General features: G+C 38.4%; 1 protein-coding gene across 19 annotated transcripts in view; it reads right to left on the reverse strand.

Moving 5' to 3' along the window:
• AFDN (afadin, adherens junction formation factor) overlaps nucleotides 1-21,495 on the reverse strand; it is a 128,130-nt gene continuing 106,635 nt past the window's right edge. For 5 of the 19 annotated variants that reach the window (XM_042795647.1, XM_042795657.1, XM_042795652.1 and 2 more), the window contains 8 exons: nucleotides 21,160-21,251; nucleotides 20,565-20,753; nucleotides 17,048-18,070; nucleotides 15,132-15,167; nucleotides 10,284-10,418; nucleotides 7,708-7,999; nucleotides 3,291-3,375; nucleotides 1-2,145 (listed from right to left, as the gene is read on the reverse strand). In XM_042795647.1, the coding sequence (XP_042651581.1) occupies nucleotides 2,001-2,145; nucleotides 3,291-3,375; nucleotides 7,708-7,999; nucleotides 10,284-10,418; nucleotides 15,132-15,167; nucleotides 17,048-18,070; nucleotides 20,565-20,753; nucleotides 21,160-21,251 (1,997 nt within the window). In that variant the 3' untranslated portion in view covers nucleotides 1-2,000. Of the gene's footprint in view, nucleotides 2,146-3,290; nucleotides 3,376-7,482; nucleotides 8,000-10,283; nucleotides 10,419-15,131; nucleotides 15,168-17,047; nucleotides 18,071-20,564; nucleotides 20,754-21,159; nucleotides 21,252-21,495 lie in introns of those variants that run through there. The other 14 variants (XM_042795653.1, XM_042795650.1, XM_042795658.1 and 11 more) reach the window with 6 other exon arrangements.

The following is a 21,495-nucleotide window of genomic DNA, read 5'->3' on the forward strand; positions in this document are numbered from 1 at the left end:
TGCAAAGTTAAATACAATACAAACTTTATTAAAAATAGGTTGCAAGTGAAATACAGTAGAAATGGGAAACTACAGCAGTTTTGATGTTTTTCATAATAATGCACAGACAAATATGAAAAGCACTTTTACACATATTCACACTTGACCCGAATGCCCAATAGCGGCCAAATCCACTCGACTGAAGGTTATAGGTATTTTTTTGCTAAGCCTTTTTCAGATTCTAGCAGCAACAGTAATTCAGCCACAGCATAAGGTTTTTTTTTTTCCTTAAGAAAAATTTGTCACTGTAAGGCTGCTAGTGTTCTCAAGATAAATTGGGAGAGGCTTGCTTTTCCTGATTAACAGACATAGCAAGCATGCAGATCCTTCATTAACACTTTGAACCAGTTTAATCTTCTACTTCATATTTAACAGGTGAAACGGTAAAAGCACACTTTCAAATAAGAAACCTGAAATACGTAAAAAATATTTACACTCCAATTTTCATTAACTTGCATTTATTTATCATACAACTCTTATTAAAAGTGATTTTTTTCCTAAGGCAGTGAAAGTCTACCCCTTTGTATTTGGAAGTGTGCACAATTCCCTAAATATATATTTATAAGAGAACAATATGATACAGGAAAAAAAAATCATCTAAAGCCAGTAAAGGGCTTTGTCAAATAGAAAATTTGTTTGGAATCACAATATATATTGTCTTAACATCACACAATGAGAAAAACTCTGATGAGGTCCTTATTCCCAACATCATCAGCCACATACGCATAGCTGAAGAAACAGTGGGAGGAAAAAGATTAACAATTTAAAATTAAATAAGGCTATTACAGTGTGAAAAAATAGCTTGAACTGCCAAAAAGATTTTCAGTACAACAGTGACAGGCTGTCAGTAAAGCCAGCCAGACTAACGCTGAGCTCCCTAGCACTGCTTCCTCAGTGTGAGCAGAGAGGGTTGGCTGCCAGCACACCGGGTCCCTTAAAGACCTTACTAACATTCCCACTCCCAGCCAGCAGTATTGTATCTGATGCTTCACACCTCAGTCTTTTTCTCTAATGTGCCAGTTCACCCCTCCACAGAAAAAAAAAAAAAAGATATTGCTGAACTGATAATAGCAGACTTATCAATACTCTTCCATGCCTAATTACCTAGTAACTTCCTTGGAACTGGAATCATTACTCCTCACCTCCAACACATCACTAACATTTTGGTCCTAGCTGATGAAGGGCCACTAGAGTAGCCTACTATCTATTGCTTATGTAATTTTTAATGTAACAATTATCCAAAGGTTTTATCTTCAAATTTTTGAAAGTCTGAAGCACACAGAGTGGGGATGCATCAACATACAGACTTTCCCATAACGTGTAAGTTCTTAGGCAACCACTTTAGACCCAACAAATATGTAGGACTAGAAATGTTTTTATTCCAAAGTTCTACCTACATAATGTGTGTTATTCCAGTATTAAGTAATGGCAAGATCTGTATTGATATGCTGACCATTCTACGAACACCATACAGTATTTCAAAACTTGCATATAAAGTCTTATTTAAGGTGGCCCAGATACTGGCTTCTCATCAAACAACCTAATATACTAATTTCTAGTGCACAGTTTAGGCAGTTCAAGCTATTTTCACTCTCTCTGCTCAGCAGCTAAAACAAAAGTAAGTGTGTAAAACACCAGAAAACAGAACTTTGACAAGTGCTACTTGGTCTGGTGCACAAGAACTTAACCCCCAAAACAGAAAGGAAAAAAAGTTACCTTCACGTGATTTGTATCTTTAAAATTTTACAGTGCTTTCATTGTATAAACCACAAGCTCCTGGCAAAGTAATCAGTTTTCCTGCTATTGCAACATCTCTAAATCTTAATTAACAGTCTTAGATATAGAGGAAACAAAGTCACTCTTTTTGGAAAACATTCATTTTCTGTTCATTAGTAGTGTGCCCCCCATCTCCATCCCTCAAATTAGAGATCTTCAGTTACATCAGGTAAGGTGCTTTAAACTTATTTTGTGTTCAACTCATTTTCCAGTTCCATTAATTTCCTAGAAGCTTTTACTTTATTGGATACATCCTGACCCTGTGAAAAAAGTCGTTGGCGTTCCCTGAACGTCAAGTTTTCTGGTGCTCCAGGTAAATCTGTATCTTGACTGGAAAGGGAAAAAAAGTCTTTGTTATAACTGTCATCTACAATAGCCTTACATATAGTAATTCTTAGGGACATGTATTCACTGATAGCTGTTTTGACTACAGCAAAGGATTCTCCCTTTAGTGTTCTGCAAGGTTTTGCTCCCCACACATACCTTTAATGTGACATTGTGCTATCACTTAGGTATCTTAACGGCTTGTGACCACCTCTGGCACATAAACGTGAATAAAACTGCCAATTTTCAAAGTGAAGTGCAAGTGTAAACTAAGGCTCTGTCTGTATTAGCACAGCATTGATGTTATGGCTAAATCTGCAAGCCTTTCTGTGGTGGCACGTGACTAGGAAAAAGCACTGGAATACAAAGCTTTTCTGTCTTGTCAAACAAAGCAACTAGTACTGAGGTCTGAGGTATGCTGTAGCAGCTGCAACACCTCTGCATTTCATTCTATACTGGCAAAGCTTCCAACTGCAATCACTGCCTAAGCTCCTGCATTTATCTCTTACCCTTGTAGCAAACCAATTTTTGTAATGCGTGTTTCTGACCACTGCAGTTAAGATCCAAACATTCTTAGTTGTAGCTGTAAGAATACTTTACATAGGTGATTAACCCTCCAATAAAAAAAGCTTTAATATATAATTCTTGATCAGAAGAGGTTTCATGTTTAGTTCTAAGAGGTCTCTGCTCTGCATGCTGTACTGAAACATTAACTACATTTTAAAATACAAGAATTGGGCTAACAGCTCCTACAGAATCCTAGCCAAGCCCAGTCACATCTTCAGTGCACTATACAGTAAAGCCTGCCACTCACATATAAGACAGCCTGTATTATTTATGCTTATTACAAATTTGGTAAGAATCCCACTTGAGAGGTACGGTTCAGAATTACAAATACAATTAAAACAGCTGAAGTTGTTAATTTACAATGATCGCTCAGTTTACTCAGTTGTAGCACTGAAATTTGCTGCTGTGAAGTATGACTTCAGATCATCGTAAGACTTGGGGAGAACTTAGCTGTATTTTATAGGAACCAAAGATAGTCCAGAGCCAACGGCAGAACTTTGCAATAGCCCAGATACAACAACAGAAAAAATTGCAGAGGTTAGCCAAGTCAGGCGTATAGAAGTTAACTGACTCCTGCATGTCACCTTTTCGATCTTTTGTCTCTTGGATCCCGATAAACTTCATGGGCCCCAACGGCTGCTCCTGCAGATCCAGTGTATGAGTTTATTCCTTATGCAAAAGAAAAAGTAAGTTGAAGGACTGCAGTTACAACACAAAAGTTTTATATTGTTTTTCTTCAGAAAGGTGCAGTGCTTCTTTCAAGAAATAGTCTCAAACTATAACCAGAAATAAACTTAGAGGGTCATCTGACCTCTAGAAAATTTAAAACCAGTACTGCTAAATTCCAACCCCCTCAAGCAGCTATGATTATTTTATTCCTGATTTTGATTCACAACGCATTTTGATTAGAATATCCAACACATATCAAATCATGGTCTTTATCTTATTATGGTTTACTGCAAGACAGATATTAGAAGTTGTTCAAGGAGGCTGACAGAAAGAGCAACACACTTGATTATCCTGTAACAAGCTCCACAGGAAATAAGTTAGCTGCAGCTGCTCTCTTTATGAGGCTATAAGTAAGCTAAGATTAGTGTATACCATCTTTGCAATTCAGCAGAGTCAGAATTCTTGTCTGTTTATTCTGATTAAGTCAACTCTATCACTCAGAAAACGTCCCCTTTCCCCCCACCCCTCACATTTAAACTTCAAGCAAGTATCTTGCAGCACTGCACCTTTAGTTTAAGTTGATATAACACACAGGTTTTACACATTGTATTAATTCTTTCTAAAGGCCACAAGACAAAACCTTGTCTTTCCAATCAAGAAGTTTAATAATTTAAGCGATATTTAAGACCATATTCTCTTAATAACTGTCAGGAAAAGAGTAAAAATAAGTGTCAGCACAATACTCAGATTTGCCTTCAGACATTTCTGATCTCAATATTGTACGTGTTATGTCTTGTGAACCTTCTTTGGTACAGAAGGAAATGTTTGCTTCTTCCACTGGTATATGCAACTTCTCATAAATATTCAATAAGAGGGACATAGAGGGCTGGAACACACAAGCAAATTTAGCTACCATGTTGCAGGCTAAATTTTTTCCACCAAAAATTTGTAGCAGATCAAATCGTAGTAGGTATGCTAGGCATACGAAGATTTTTTTCCTTTCAGACATGAATCTTACATGCATGTAAGTACCACCTTCCCTACTCTGCAAAGTCTGGATCCACAGGCTGTGGTTCACACTTCCACCTGCTTTAGGACAGTAGTTTCGATTTGGGTGTTTGATTTTGTTCTTGGTTAGTTGATAGACTCAGTGGTCTTAAGAGACCCAGTGGAAGAAGGTACGAGAGCAAAATTTGCAGAAGCGTGGTTTACTAGAGTTAACATTCAGAAGAGAAGAGAGCTGTAAAGGACAGTAATGTAACAGAGTCAGCGAGATGGGAGATGGTAAACTGCACAGTGAATTCTGCATTTTGTGCAAACGGCTTTGTACGTTACGCAGGCAGTCTTCATAGAAGCTTGAGCAATCAGGTGAAGTTAACCTGTTCTCATGGCTAGTTTAAAAATTATGAGATAAGAGTATTCAGAATTAGTTGTATGATTTATGAACTAGGTTATTAAAGGCGAAGCATCATACTACAATATTCCTTAATTGTTACCAAAACCCTGACCAAATCTTTGTAGATTGTCCTGATTGTTTTCCAGGAAAAACAAACGCGCACACACAAAAAATATCACTGAACATGTCACTTTCCTAAGATTCATTTTTCCATTAGAATTAACAGAAAACAGGATTGGGAAATGCAATTACATATGAAATGGTATTCTGTGTTGTGGATGATGGGAGGCAGGAAGAGTGGTGGTGACAACTACTCACTGATGGTTCTAGAGTTACTTAATTCACTACATTTACAGCCTTCAGAGTGCCAAATAAAGAAGGGAAGCAAGGGCCTTTAGAAGCCTACATGTTGTGATGGAAGGCACATTTTATGCTCTATTATAGTCAGTTTCAAATAAGAATTTCTTGAAAAAGAAAGTCCTTTGAAAGAAAAAAAATACAGGACAGACGTAATAGAGAAGTTTCACATCAGAAGCCTGCTGTTTCAGAATATTTGTAAAAGCAAGCTGACAACACAGATAGTCACAGTGTTTAAAGAGAATCTTATCCACACATTTCCTGTCTTTCCTTAATCTTATTTTGATTCAGTAGTTCTGTGTGCTGAGGTGCTCAAAAGGTAGAGCCCTTACAATACAAAACCATGATTTGGGTTCACTGGTTGTGGGTTTAGCAGTGGGCTCACATACATGTAGGCACAATGGAATTACTTGCATTGTAATGGTAGCACACAGCAGGTAGTGTACAGTGTGTCTACTTACACTCCAGTCTAATAACAACACACTGAAAAGCTAAAACCTTCCCTCACCTTCCTTTTAAGATTTGGATTCTGTGACAGAGCCAGACAGGAGTGACAGATGGGCTTGCAGGATCCATAGGGACTACTACATCACGAGATCTCACAGGCAATACCAGGGTAAATAAATAATTTGGGTTGTGTGTTTTTTTTTTTTTTTTCTTTTTTTCAATTCCTTTAAACTAGTATTTATGCAGTTTGGGTGCTGTACTGACCCCAGACAGTGAAACTGCTAAGCATCAACTGTATTAGTTGGACAATAATTATAACTGAGCTAAACTACTGCCCCCTTCTCTTCAGCACCGGCAGCAGTCCAACCATAGCAGAAGTTAATTTGCAAAGGAAAGAATGCCTGGCTGGGCAACAGTGGCTTGAACCTCAACTGAAAAAGATGCAGACAGGAAGCTCATAGTATCACCTATCTGTATGGCCTCACATATCTATCCTAAATCAGATTCACATGTTACTACAGCTGGATTAGAAGTGCTTCTGATAGATGGAACCTACTCTGAGGCTCATATGTTCCCTATGACCAGGGTACACCACACCTCTGATTAAAGAAAGTAAGTGATTTTCATAATACATTAGGTGGCCGAAAAGGGGATCAGGGATATACCATATTGTAGGCTTCCACATTTGTCACTGAGGCTTGAATCCAGTAAACAAGTTAGCTGCTTGGCTAGAAGCCAGCATAAACACTTTCCCTTGCTATCTCAGGTGACTTACTACCCTTTGCATTTTAGAAGGATGATTTCATCAGCCGGAGTTGGTTGCCAGGCACTTGGTGACTTCCAGCGTAAGTAAAAAGAACCAACTAGGGGAATGTCATGGCCACCATTCAGAAGAATATAGAAGAAGAAAACAGATGTAGCGGAAGTGCTGGCAGATGCTGATATTCAAAGTCAAAAATATTAATAAACTGCAAATTTATTAGAGTGAGATCTACACAGACACATACTCAAAGAGTAAAGTATATAAGATTCCTCCTATACAGCAGCAGTTTAAAAAAATGTAGCACAGAACTTTGGACTGCATTAGCTTTGAATTCATGAGTATAGCTGAACTAGCACTCTGCAGATAAAATATAGTGCTGAAGTTAAGAGCTCTACTTGAAATTAAACTCCATTATACTTGCCCACTTGGAGTTAGAGAAGAAACAAGGTGAGGAGAAAAAGAAATACAGGGGTGTAGAAGGGGAGGGGAAGAGTAAGGCACAAAGCACCAAGATGAAATTTAGACCTTTGTCTCTCTTTGCAAGAAAACTGCAGTGTACAAACTGGAAGTACAGGGATGGTGCCTAATACACAAAACTAACTGCATGTCCTATGTGTCTCTTGGTGCTTATATATTTAAGAACTACATCTACCAAGATCATGTTTAAAGCCATTTGCACACACTATTGAGAGAGAACCCTGGTACCAATAACAAAAGCAGAAGAGAAGCTATGTCCATGAACCCATTAGAAAAGCTTTCCTGCATTCAAGAAAGGTGCACTTCCAGATGCCCTGAGTCACCAGTGGTCAGTCATACAAAACAAATCACTGAAAGATACAGAGTGAAAGCCAAAACCAACAGTACTTTGAATTGGTTGAGTAACAAAGTAATTTCTGAGTCATTGTGTGAAAGATGGAATTTTTGCATTTGAAGAGTTTGGGTAAGGAACAAAGAAATTTGAGAGATCAAAACAATTAAAAATTGGAGGATTCATATTAATATCAGGATTGAAGTTAGATCACCACAGTGAAAATAGTGATTAAGTGGGAAGAAAATAAATCAAAAGGAAGCGATTCAATCTGCAGCACCAGAGTTGAAAACTTGAGGATAGTTCTGTAGAGATGACTGATATCATGGTGTCTACCTTTAGAGCTGCTGGCATGGATGAAACTTGGTTTGTTTGGTGGGGGCGGGGGCTGGCTTTTTTTGGCAGCAGTACTGTTGGCATTGACTGGAGATGACTGGAATGAGTTGGAAAGAAAGAGGCCATCTGAAACTGGGCGAGGCTGGCGGGAGGGCTGCTGTGGCTTAAGGGTGGCAGGAGGAAAGTCACCATAAGATTTTCTTGTGCTGGAGTACTTATCCTGACCTGCTAGATTGGAATCCTCCTCCTCCTCATCATCATCATTGTATGCAACAAACTTGGCAGTATAAATCGTGTCAGGGGAGAGGACCTGTGTTTTGAGGTAAGAGGTGTTTCGCTGAGGTGGGGGAGGAGGAGCGTTAGATGAAGGGGTTGGGGATGGGAGTTCATATTCCCGTGGAAGCGGAGGTCTGTACAGACCAGGCTCATCAGGTTCCAGTAATCTTCGTTCTGCTTCATCGTGCTGCCTGCGCCTTTCAGCCTCTAAGCGACTGTAATACTCCTCTTCCTGTCGCCTCTGTAAGCCCAGAGGAAACAGAAACACAGTGGTCAGAAAGGCAGACATTGCAATCTAAGAGAAATTTAAGTTGTCCCTCACCAAGCTACTAGCATCTTTTTTTGTCTCCTTTTCTGGCAATAAGCAGGGCATGTATGTGGGCTCATACAAAGAATATTTACTACTATGAAAAAAATGGCAGTTGCTGTTATTTCCAGATTTACCACTGCCTGTGGTAACTAAGGCAACTGCCTGTGTGCACTAAGGGTGATTCCAGCATTTATTACTCAAAATGTAATTACAGTTAATAAGGGGTAGATTTACTAAAGCTGTAAAGAATCTGTGGGAGAGGAAAATAACTAAAATTAACTACCAGCTTAAAAAAGGAACTTTGTAATTTTGCTGCATGCTTATACAATGTAAATTAATCAACAGAGCCTCGGAATAGATGACTCCTAACAAAGCGTCTAGTATAACTACCAGGAAAACTACTTTCACATAGAAATCAAATTACAAAGAACTTTTCTAAAGTAGACATAACTGTTTTTAAAAAACATTTATAAAAAAAACAAATTAAAAAACCCCGATGCTAATGATATTTATATGAGGCCACTGACCATTTAAAAGACCACGAAATATCTTCTATGTATTTTTCCAGTTTAAAAGATTTTTACTGTTTTTAAACTAAATAGCATTTCATTCTGTTTAGCTCTTGTCTAAGCCACATTGTAAATTAATACAACGGTCTATTCAGTAGTTTGTTTGATAACATATGAAGACTTCCATAAATGTATGTTACAAAAACCCTTTTGTCTAAGCACAGTATAACTTCTGCTGGGAACGTTTTGAACAACCACTCTTTCTGGTTTTAATCCGTATGTTTAAAAATCTCCATCTTATCTGCTCAACACCATGATTCAGTTATTTTAAAATAAATAAATAATTAAATAAGTCTGATCTTGTTCATCTAAAGCAAAAGACACGAAGCTCATCTTGTACTACTCTAAAACCAGTGCAGTGGTCAGATGGTACTGAGCTCCGAGTTGGTAGTTGTGTGAGTGTCTTTTTCAAGATCTGTCAGTGAAAACCCTTCCAAGTGCGTGATCCAAATGCCATTTGACTGCGTCATTATCGGAAATTAAGAAAGCCTTTGTTGGTTCTTTTGGTTGGCTTTTCTTTTTTAAATAATAATTTAAAAACAAAACAAAACAAAAACCAAACAACTTCTTACAGTGTATTTTAAAATACTTTCCTCAGTTCAGATACACCACACTTTCCTCAATTCTCACCTATCAACAACCCTAGTTTAGCTTTCTTCTACTTATCAGCCCATGCTGCTTATGGAAGTCTTACAAAGCTTGAAAACAATTTAGCAAAAGGAAAAAACCCCAAATCCAAACAAACAAACAAAAAAACAACAAAACCCAAACAAAAAACACCAACAAAGTAAATATATCTAATGTTTTTTTTTTAAAAAAACATATTTGCTCAATCTTCCAAAATGAAATTTCTCTCAACTTTAAAAGCTAGCCCTCTTTATGCTGAAGTCAGTGTTACTAATAGGCAAGTTTTCAATCTGAGTAAAAGTAACTGTTTTTTCTCTAGGAAGGTGAGTGCCTTAACAAACATGCTAAGAGTCAAATGAGGTGCTTTGTCTTCCAGTTTTGAACAATAAAGCTTCTCAAATTAATGTATAATGTTCTGAAGGAACCTAGAAGCCTGAATTTTTAGAATGTTCGGTTGCGCAGTAACTTAACTGCTGAAATTATTTACTTCCTTTCTAGAAACCAGTTCCATTTCCTCCCATAGTCCAGACATAAAAAACACTACGGAGTACTCATCTCCACTTCACTGTATTTCATACTCTCTCTCTATCTGTGTAAAACAATTATTGCAAAAATACTGAAGTGCTGTCTCTGAGACACAGCAAAACCCAACACCGCTAACTCAGCCATCAGAACAGAGGAGGTAGGCAGGTTATGTGGGGGCTGATGGAAACCAGGAGGTAACTGGTAACTGATTTCTGCCGAAACGGCTCTGAAGGCAAGCCCTTGCCACTGCCAAAACCCTTCAGCTGGCAAACCTACGGTACTACTTCTGCAATACCAGTCACCTCCAGCCACCACAATGGGCCATTTGTTCAATTACTTCTTGTTTTATTTTGGATAAACTGAAGCCTTGGGCCATGACCCTTATCACTAAGGCTAGTGTGTTTAACCCCTGCTGACCCAACACTGAGCTGTTACTGCCCGGGCTCCAGAGGAGAGGCCTGTAAGAAGCCCTGCAGCACTCAGAAGAGCACAACCTTTTCTTCTGCCTCTCTCCTGGTCCGCTCCTCCTCTTGCTGTCGGCGCTCTTCTTCCTGCCTGGCCCTGTCTTCTGCTTCTCGCTTGCGCATTTCTTCCAGTTGCTGCTGCCGTCTGCGTTCTTCATCCTGTAACTAACAGAGACACATCTTGCATTGTTTTGTCACTCGTGGGTAAGATGGGTCAAAAAAATGTAACCCAGGTATTTGCATCCGAAAATAACCCATTCAGTAGAAAATGCTACACTTCAGATAAATCATTATAATTTCCAGCTGTTAAGAGTATGCTTTGATACACTGGTTTCCCTAAAATCCATTAAAAAAAAAAAAAAAAAAAGGGTATGGACAGAACTACATACATAAAAGCACAAAACATACCGGGAGACATTTTTAGCAGACATACATGAATCCCTAGCAGAAGACTTGAAGTGACTCATGTTTCAGACAGCTTCAGCAACCATAGTCTCACAGGTACAGTAAAGTGAAATTAAATACTTGGAACCAACAGCCGACAGCTCCAGCAGCCAATTGTTTTTTCATTTTGGATTAGTATTTAAGCACCGGAAAATCATGACTCATTAGTCAAAGGGTCAATCCATTTAAAGTAACAGGCTCAATCAGCATGTCTGCAAATAGTCTCGGGAGATAAATAAAATCTCCCACTGTATCTGCAGCAGATGTGTTTTGGAAAAAGCAGAAAAGCAGAGAGGCAAAGAAATCTTTGACTACTGAGATTAAACAGCTCACATGAACAACTGATGTCCAACAGACAATACTATTTTGTATATGCTTATGATAAACAATGTACAGATTAGAAAACCAAGCAACAATGCAAAATTTGCGTGACTGTAAAGGTAACAGTATCTAAGCCCTTGATGGATGGGAATATTCACTGGCACAATAATATTCACAAGTAGAAATTAACTGGAATACATGCTGTGTTATTTCTTACGGCAGCATATGTTTGTTTTAAAGTGATCATACCACCCCACACCCCCACGATCTTTATACTGAGTGGTATAAATCAGTAAATCACTGGATCTTGCTATAAGCTCCATTAACACAGATACTTTACTCGTGGATTTGTTTTTACAATACAATTTAAATTCCAGAGAAATGCCCTTAAGACACAAAGCAAAAATGATAGAGCAAGAGAAATTTAGTTTTAACAGACTTTGTAAGGACAACCTTCATGCAGGTATCGCTCCCCCCAGTTAACAGGAAATGTGCTTTAAAGCAGTTTAGATTTTTCTAATCAATTTTTCAATCAATTCTAAAAACAAACTTATTTTTTTGACTAATTTTCTGGTAACTACCTCCCCCCACTGTTCATGTAGCATCTATGTTATGGGTATCTTATGACCCAGTACAACAGGTAATTTTGAAAGCATTTGCCTTCTACATCTTCAATCAGCTATACAGACTAATTGCAGTGAAAACACCTCATCTGAAATGTTAAACCCACCATTTTTGGGCATGAAAGCTGAAGAACAAAATTAATGCATTTCATTTAGGCAGTAATTTGGCAGATATATACCAGATGATGCTATCTCCAAGTCAATTTCCCTTATTTAGGGATAAAATTTTTGTAATTCCTAACTGAAATCAACACAGAGATCAAGCTCAGTATACACGGTAGAGCAGGGAATAAAACAGTTAACCAACTCCCTGCTTGAATTAAGACCTCTTCTTATCTTGGTTATTGAAAAGACATTATTTTAGCAAAGGAGATAATATTGCTGTCAAAAGGAAAGACAGCTAGTTATTCAAAAGAGTTTATAAAAGAGAAGTAATTTCCTCTTACAAAAAAGAAAAAGCAAACCCAAAAATAAGGCAAAAACTGCACAGTGAAAAATTACAGGAAAACTCCTCAGCTGTCCCAATTGCGTTTAGAGAAGAACTCAACATAGCAGTTACTGATCCCAGGTTACAGCATGGACACTTTTTGGCTTAGTAGCAAATATTCCTATTCAGATGTGCTTAAACAAGAAAATATTTCAAACTAAATTAAAGGGGAAGTAGGACTGATTTGTTGTATTTTCTTGTGACCTTAACTAAAGAAAGAAGGGAAAACTGGGCAGGATGCCCGCCCGGGAACTGTTGTCAACATCTGAACCATAATAATTGTGAAGACAACTGTATCCAGGTCAGAGGCTACTGTAAACACACTACCTAGTAAAAAGGCCAAAAATTATATGTCAGGCACAAGTGGGAATACAGCAACTATTAAGAGAGTAACATTTCATTTCTTTGTGATTAGTAACTGCGGCGCATTCCCAGACCAAGGCAGGGAGTGGTGGGATGCAGGGCATGCCAGAGCGCTTCCAGGCATTTGTGTTTGTGAATGGGCACAACAGTACCCAACTCAAACTTCATCCCAAACTTTCCAGATGCTAAGGAGAATCAGCTTCACATCCCATTTCTAGTAAGAGAGCTATCAGATTCCCAGGTCGAGTATTTTTATTTAACACTTCTCTATCCCACTTAGTTTTAATCTAGTTTAAAAGTTACGTTTTCATGTGATTTACGGTACTTCCAGGGTTTCTCCAAAGCGACACGTGTTTATATTGTAATGGGTAGAAACAACTGAGCCATACAGCCAGAGTGGCAGAGAAGAGCATTCTCCCAGCTAAGTACAAAGCACTTCCCAGTGAAGCAGCTAAGCACAAAGCACTAATTCTTTCTCCCTGCTTTGTCCCAGCTCTGCTGCAAATTGCCAACAGTTCACTTAGCTGCGCAACTCTGTCCCTCTATTGCCAACATACTCTTGCTGTGCTATTCCTACCTAGCAGGGCAAAAAAAGTCACCTTCCTTTGAGCGACTGCTTCTCATAAAGGAGCCGATGGGCTGATTTGTATCAGAAATGTTAAGGTATTCATGAGACTGGCAGGCATCCAGGAAGTCTCAGATTCCAGACAAAATTATTTTCTCCAAGCACTGCTTAGCACACTTGAAAAGAAGTTCCAGAAGAACTTTAAACTTATACCTATTTATTTACAACAGCTAAAGCTGGGTCAAACCTGTCAGTGGCCCAAGGAATTTAAAAAGACAAACACTAACCAAGCTGACAAGTCATGCATTAACTATTCACCTTTTATCAGCCTGGTAATTAGCAGAACAGCTATCACCAATGCTCACATTAGACATACATAAAAAGCATGGAGCATTCAAAAGTGTACTTTTTTTTTGGAAACAAAGAAGTAGTAATTACTTGGGTACGTGAAGCGGCACAGGATAGATGCAACTATACTCAGAAAGTCATCTGATCAGTATGAAAATGATGAAATTAGGAAAAAGAGGTATTTGCTGGGTACAGCATTCAACATCATCTATTTCAGAATTAGCTTGGTTTCTTTTTTTAAAGCTAAATTTATGAACATAATAAATCCTCAGCTGATTCAGGCAATGGATCCATCTAGCACAGCATTTGTCTCTGACCATGGCAGGAAGAGCTGTCGATGAGCCTGGCCATTTCTTCTAGAATTTCCCCAACATTCAGCTTGGTACTAGAGCTGTCAGTTGGTACAGCCTTGTGTAATCCTTTGAGTAGCTGCTTACAGGTATGATGTCTATGAAATCTGGCTAATTCATTTTTAAAACGATGATACTGTCTGCCTTCACTACCTCCTGTTGCAGAAAGATCCAGAAGTTTACATCCTGCTTGGCAAAGTAATTTATCTATCCAGTTCCAGCTCCGGGGATCAAGGCTTAAGCAAAAAAAAATACAAGAGTAGTAATAAGAAAAAATACTGATAGATACCAAGTCTGAACAATCCATGACTCCTGGCCTGTCCGTTATTTCAGAAAGCTGACACGCTTCACCTGTTTCACTGCTGTCAACTGCTTAATGCTCATGTACCACAGAGATACAAAACTGAACACTTTAGATATACCAAGTGATGTGAAGCATGCATTTTAAAACGTGGTGGTTGTTTTTTTTTAAAATACAGCAGTGCCAAATACCCAAATCTGTATTTTGAACAGACATGCTTACAGTTATTTCCAGCAGCACAAAGTAATTATATTAAGAGGAATTGCAAGCATTACCTTTCTTTCAAATTGGTATACTAATTATATAGAAATACATTTTGTAGAGGATGTATCTCTTCTCTGTAAGACTACAGAACTCTTTTTCCATGTATTTTCCAATGAGAGCACTAAAATACAAAATTAGCTAGAGTCATGGCAATTACTGCTCCAATCTGAAAGCCTGTCATGTTTTAGATGCAAGAGAATGGTATCAACAAATTGAAACTGAAATTATATGGTAACTTAATAATTGCATGTTCATGTGACCTACTTGGAAATACTAGTTTGTAAGTAATTTCTGCATTTACAATCCATTTTTACCTTAATGAGAAAATTGTAACACCTGTAAACAACAGGGTTTCAGCACATACTGAAACAGCGTGCTGTATTATTAGGCTCTCAGGAGAATTTCACTTCAAATTGGAAGGGAATGGTGTTGCTAGAGCTCTTCTAAAACCTGCAGGGGTGGGGAATGGAGGAAGTCTTACCTCACAGCCTGCTCATTCAAAGTTATTAGTAAGATTTTATAAACACAGTTGCACAAAACAAATACACTGTTTTATATATCAGACCACTGCTACAACAAACAAATCAAACCTGCAAGCAGAACGCAAGATTTAAAAAGAAGGAAACATAGGGAAAGGAGTTGCCACATCTGGAAACATTCAAATGCATGCTTACGGTTAACTTACTGCTTACAGAATCACAATGATTTTTGAAGACGGAAAAATGCCAAATCATCACCCGAAGCACATAGGGTGGTTATCAATATCAGGAATTGAAAAGGGAAAGATATTGAAGAGAAAGAAACAAACATACCAAATCTAGAACAGAGATTGCTGGCACAGCAGTCTGCTGCAGGTAGTAAGAAGGGGAAAAAAAAGAAAGATGCACAGTGAAAATAAAGATAGGTTAGACTTGTGCTATTTCAAAAGCATTTTTATTTGTTAAGTCAGCTGCTTTAGAATGAGGAACTGAAATGACATAATCCTGAAATACAGAAATGAAAACAACCAAATAATCTGAAATTTTTATCAGTATTGGTTTGATTCATTCAAAAACCTCAGTATTTCTCCAGAGATGCTACTTTACTGCATCTCTAGTCCTATGGACAAGTGAAATGTAACCAAAATGCAAACATTACTTCAGTTCAAGACAACTGTTATTTTTAGTTTCAAAGTGTTCCCAAAATGCTTTAAGAACTTTATGCATAAGTAGTATTTTAAATCCAGCAGTTGCAGAGAAGACTGATATAATGTTATGCAATACAACTGGCTTTCTGTTAATGACACATGGCTTTTTTAGCCTTGCTACAGTAAAATTTTAAAGACACTGTTTGTTAAAATGGCAGTTTTACAGGGATTTTTTATGCCCATAGGTAACTGCCTGTGTGCTACAAATTACATGTTAGCAATGCTGGGCTTTAACGCAACCTGTTTGCCAAGATATATTTAGCTTTTCCTTTCTTCAGTTTCCAAGTTTGAGGTATCTATTGTTTTACACAGTAATAAAGTTTGCCACAAGAAAAAAAGGAAAGCAATGCAGACTGTAGTGAATATAAGAAGAGCAAGTTTAGGAAACCAAGCTGCCAAAACAGTCCTGAATTCAAACGCTACTCAAGCCAATAGCTATTTCTGAATGTCAAAATTAGCATGTCCAAACATTTCTCAAGAATTAAAAATCACTTATCACAGAATTAAGTCAACTTTTCAACATAAACAAACAGAAGACACTCAGCATATTACAGAGCTAGTTTTTAAGCCTGTCCAAGCATAGCTATTGGTATGTAACTTTGGTATCTGTGCTATTATTCAGAAAAGAAAAATGAATTTTCCTATAGAAATTGTTTCTCAGTAACAATACATTTAACAGATTCTGAGAGACAACAGCCACTGGAGTGATAAAAACTTCATCATACTATTCAAGTTGTATTATCTTACTATATATATTATGAGCTTTTACAGTACTGAAGCTAAGGTACGCAAATCTTGTCAGATACTGATTAAACTGGACACCATGCAAAATCCAGGTATGTATGAGCTGGAGCCCTAGAGAGGGTGTATTACAACACCCAAAACCAGATGGCTCAACCTAATGCTTCCCCCAGTGCTGCTGGGGTCACCACTGAGGTGGTGGCAAAGGTAGAGGTAGCAGTTGCCTTACACCCCAGCCTTTACTTGGAACAGACCAGCAAGGTGGAATCTTGGTTCAGTTCACTGTTCCCTGGAAACAGCATGCATTCAATGTCTGTCTTCAGGTCCAAGACTATATATAAGAACTCTTGGAGGGAAATGTGTTTGAGGGAAGGGGGGGGGGGGAGGTGTAGAAGGGAAAAAAATTTTTTTTTTTCTTCCTAATTCTCCTAGAGACTTTCAGAATTTAAATGTTTTTGCTTACCTTCCTGTAAGCAAATTCATGCCATATTTAACCTTTAAATCCTACTCCAGGTACATGGCAAAATCCCTTTATCTAGACAGAATTTCTTTCCCCACAATCAGAAAAATGAATTTGACTACTAACTTGGATTCTGTAACAGGTAACTATAATACTTTCATAATATATCACTTAACTGGTGAAGCCACAGTACGTTAGCAATTATAAAATTCAATGTATTTAGGAAAGCTTCATCCTCCTTTACCCTGTAAGAACATCAAAGTACTTGAACAAAGAGCCAGAGGCTCCACCAAGGTATATATTTACAATACCGTTGTCTAAAAAGGATTATCCCTTTTTACCCTTGCTCTTCTTTCTGCCTCCAGTCGCTGCATGATGAGCATAGTATCCACATCATCATCCTCCTCTTCATCATCATCTTCATCCTTTTGCTTTGATTCCTGAAGTCGCTTCTGGAACTGCCACTCAAGCATGAGTTTGCGGAGGCGGTCATTTTCTTCCGCTGTACGATCAGGCTTGTTCTGAAGTTCCTGAATCTCTTTACTCAGCATGTCCACAATGTGCATCTGTTGCTGCTTCTCCAGTTTCTCCTTAGCATCCCGTTTCCAGGGATCTGGGGAGAGGCTGTCACTGGAGGACAGTTCTTCCTTGCTGATAGTAATGTACTGCAGATCTCTTCGCTCAATAGTCCGAGGCTGCTGTTGGGGCTGCAACTCTCGAATGACTGTTTCTTGAGGCCTCTGCAAAGTTGAAGGTTTTTCTGATTTCACTTGTTGAAGGGAGACAGGAGGAACAACAGGCTGAGTAGGAATTAGTGGCTGAGAACGCATTTGGCCCAGTTTTCTCTCCTGCTCACGCCGTTTCCTTTCTCGTTCTTCTTCCAAACGTGCCTTTTCCTTTTCATACCACCTCTGATGCTCTTCTCTTTTTTTACGCTCAGCAGCAGCTACCTGGGAGGATGCCTGTGCGCCTATCTGATTTGGAGGAGGAGGGGGAGGCAGAGGCAAATCCATTTGTAGTTCATCAAATTCAGCTGCATAATGCACTGGAGGAGGCGGTGGTGGAGGGGGAAGATCTGTTCTGATGGGCTGGGAAATGGCCACTGGAGTTGGCTGGCTAGTAGCTGGAGTTTTCCAACGACCAGGTCCACTTTTAGTTAAACAAGAACCAGGCGAGACCGGTTTGGATGAATGGTTCAGGTGTTCTTGGCTAGATGTGCTAGAATCCACAGATGAATTCATCCACTGATCGCTGTCTGGCTTCCGGTCAATGTACTCTACATCCTTCCGTATAACAACTTCCAAACGATTCCTTTCTGGCTGGAAAACTTGATCTCTGAGTTCTTCCTGGGAACGAGCTACACGCTGGAAAAAATTAAATAAGGCATGTATTTCTTAGTCCATCTACACTAAAACATATTTGAAAATGGTCCACAAACCACATTCTTATTACTGAAGATAATTACTTTTAGTGAATTTCAGCATTTCTGTGCCCAGTAAGTTTCCCAAAACCAACAATAAATTATCCTTCTCAGTCTTTTTAACTCATTTGAGTGATGGAAGACTTTGCAACATCTCAAGTTCCTGGAAACCTGGACTGGGAGGAAGTACGAACACAAAATGGGAGTTTAAGCTGAAAACTTCCCCAGCTTGCATAATTTCTCAGGACTATCTGTGACATCCCCTCCCCCACATGAGAGCACAACTAGAGTCCTGGCAGCTCAGAGCAGCAGCTCAGGCATACCAGCTCTGCCATTCAGGCTTCGGCTGGCTCGACTGAACATTCTTCCTATTGGGAAGGCAAACAGAAAGGCTGCTGAGGAAGAGACAAGGGAGCCTCTGCCCACCCTCCTCCACTAATGGGCACACGTTACTGTAGTGCCACTCACGGGTATGGAATCCAGGCAGTCAGGGCTAATTCTACCTGCTCTGGGGGTGTGGGTGTATTGGTCTGTGCTTCTGTCGCTTTTTTTAGCATGTCAAACACCAAGCCTTTTTTTTTATACAAGCTCAGGTTCTCACTGCACTGTACAACCTCCTGAAAGGGCTTGTCAGATCTGTTAATGCTTTTCTTGAAGCAAATATTCACACTTCAAATGTTAGCAACTACCAAGAACTGAACACATAATGTACCCAATTATCAACAACTGAGAGAAGACTAACAAAGCAAACTCATTTTCTTTTTCCTCCATCAATGACCTTAACCATGACCTCTAAATAATGCCTTCTTTGAGATTAACAAGTGTATTTTTTTATGCTCTATTAGTCCAGCAGACTAATAGAACACACAGCTATTTGTGTTACATTTGCTGTAAAGATGCACCTAGACAAGTTTGCTAATGCCTTCAGAACAGAAAACACACATTTCACATCAGTCAGTAGCTTATGGCAGCTTTTTTTACAAGCCCGTTCTCACTGTAAAGATTAAAGGGATGTATGTTTTATTTTTTTAAAAAGTCTATTTTCCTCCATTTTTCAACTTAAAAGAACTATTGTACGGTGGGGAAAAACTGCGTACACTTTTAATGCTTGTAAGGAGCTAAAGCCTCTAGTCGCTTGCTCTATGAAAATGTTTTTCTGCACTGTACTCAGTGTTAAGACCATAGCTCAAATTCGCTGTCAACAACTTCAACAGATGGGGTTCATCTCACCAGTTTTAACCACCTCATCTAAGTTACTCACTTAAGCTTGTCTTAAGAAGGGGAGATGCATGTCCAGGCAGTTAAGAGCTAAGCACTGAAATTCAGCAAAATATTTCCATAGCTATTTGCCACAGTCATTTAACTTGCAGCATTCTCCTTCAAAATTACCATCCTGCTTTGGGTATAACATTTATTTTCTTAACAGCTGAAATAATTACAATGTGATAGCGATAATATTGAAAAAACCCAAACCAAAACAAAACACTAAGCTTTTATTCAGTTGAGTTTTTACTGAATTCACTTTCCAGTATATCTGTGAGTAATCAATAATCAATCCTTACTCTGCTTCTATGATATAATCTCAAGATAATTTACATGACATTGATTTTCCAAAAGTAAAACATTCTGAGTCTGGTGTAAGGCTCTGCTTTTATCACAAATTAAGCAGTAGCAAAAAAAAGTTTTCTCTTTATATTTTTAAGTCTCTGGTGGATTAGAGAAAAAGATGATCCAGTGATTGGATTTAGTAGATCTAGATTTAATTTCCTGTATGGATTTGAGTAAAGTCCTCATTTACAAAGACCAGAACAACATTATTTTTTGAATTTATAAAGGTACAGTGGGGGTAAATTCATTTCAGGTCAAGAAGCAGCTGTACTTTGATAATAGATGCAACTTCGATTTATTTATTTATTTTTTTATCTGAGAGCAGGTAATATGTTTCAGTGAAGACCTTGGATAGGTCTCAAAGTATTGTTTTATTTCATTTTTAATACTTTTCTTTGTCACTTAAACAATGCACCCCACAGGCAGAGATTTTCTGACATAAACCTTCTTGGAAGAGCGAAAGATTTAGTTTGCTTTTCAGAAAGCCACAAAACATTTTACAAGACAAACCCAACTACCATCTACATCCCATTGACTCTAACAGGGGATTAAAACATCCCAGATAACAGGTCTGCAGAACATAACACAAATTCTAATGGGAGTAGAAGGAGAAGAAGGGAAAAAAAGGGCTTCTGAACCCAAGCCAGTCTTGGCAAAAGTAGCATTGTTCCCCGTCCCGTGGTTCTGCAAAAATGTCTCCAGCAGTCTGGCAGTGGAAAACAAGCAGTTTCTTTCTGTTTTTCTTTTTTTTTTTTTTTTTGTTGTTGTTGTTGGTTTTGTTTGGTCTTTTGTTTGTTTGTGTTCTTATATTGAAAGAAATTACTTCTCACCTGCATTGTAGTATTGATCGAATGATTACTTTCTGCTTGGACCTGCGGTTTCTCTTCATAATTTGGCCACTGACTCTGACCTGGACCCATTCGATCCTGGGACTTTGAAGCTGGGAACGTGAAATATTCTCTAGTATAGGTCTGCGTTGGGATGGGATAAGCTTCAGGTCGTGGTGGCAGAGTCTGCTCCTGAAAAAGGTAGAAAGAATGTAAGGTAGAATTTTCCAGTCACACAGATCTGTACAGAATATTATTCTAAACATGCATTTTCCAAATGTTTTCTTTTGGCTCGTAAAAGCATTATTTGTCTGGAACAGGAGATAAAGAGGTCGTCTAGTATCAAATATAACTGTGGTTATGACTCATGTTTTTATGGTCTGAAAGCAAGTACATAATATTGTACAAACCTAAGGACAACTTCATGAACAAAATTTAATAAAATCACTCAAGGCTGTCTCGATCTTTCATTAGCTCTAATAAGCAAAACCCCCACCCAGTCACTAGCACCAACATTATGCTCAAATGGTGAAGTAAGACACTGGTTTGATTCAAGCACACAAGTTTAATAGCCAGCATTTTCCCTGCCACTTCTGACCTCTGTGCAAAGATTTCCAGTAGAGACTGAGGTTATTTTGGTGGTAGTTCCAGATGCATATGCATTCTTTCCCCCGGGGCTTGGAGGCTGATCTGTTGGAAAGTTAAAGTAAGCATTTACATGACTGTTAATAATAATTTACATAGCTTAATAAAATAATAGTACTCACAAAATAACTATGATTTTTCCTTTGAATAGTTCTAACAAGATTCTTGCTCCAAATGTTACTACTATGTTGGCATTTTAGACTTAATCCATTTTTAAAAACAGTCATCCCCTTTTTGAATACAACAGCCTCTAGAACCAGTGGAGGAGGCATGTGCCCCTAAAAGAAGG

The sequence above is a fragment of the Tyto alba genome, unplaced genomic scaffold (assembly GCF_018691265.1).
Source record: "Tyto alba isolate M040663 unplaced genomic scaffold, T.alba_DEE_v4.0 Super-Scaffold_22, whole genome shotgun sequence".
In the NCBI taxonomy this organism is placed as follows: Eukaryota; Metazoa; Chordata; class Aves; order Strigiformes; family Tytonidae; genus Tyto; species Tyto alba.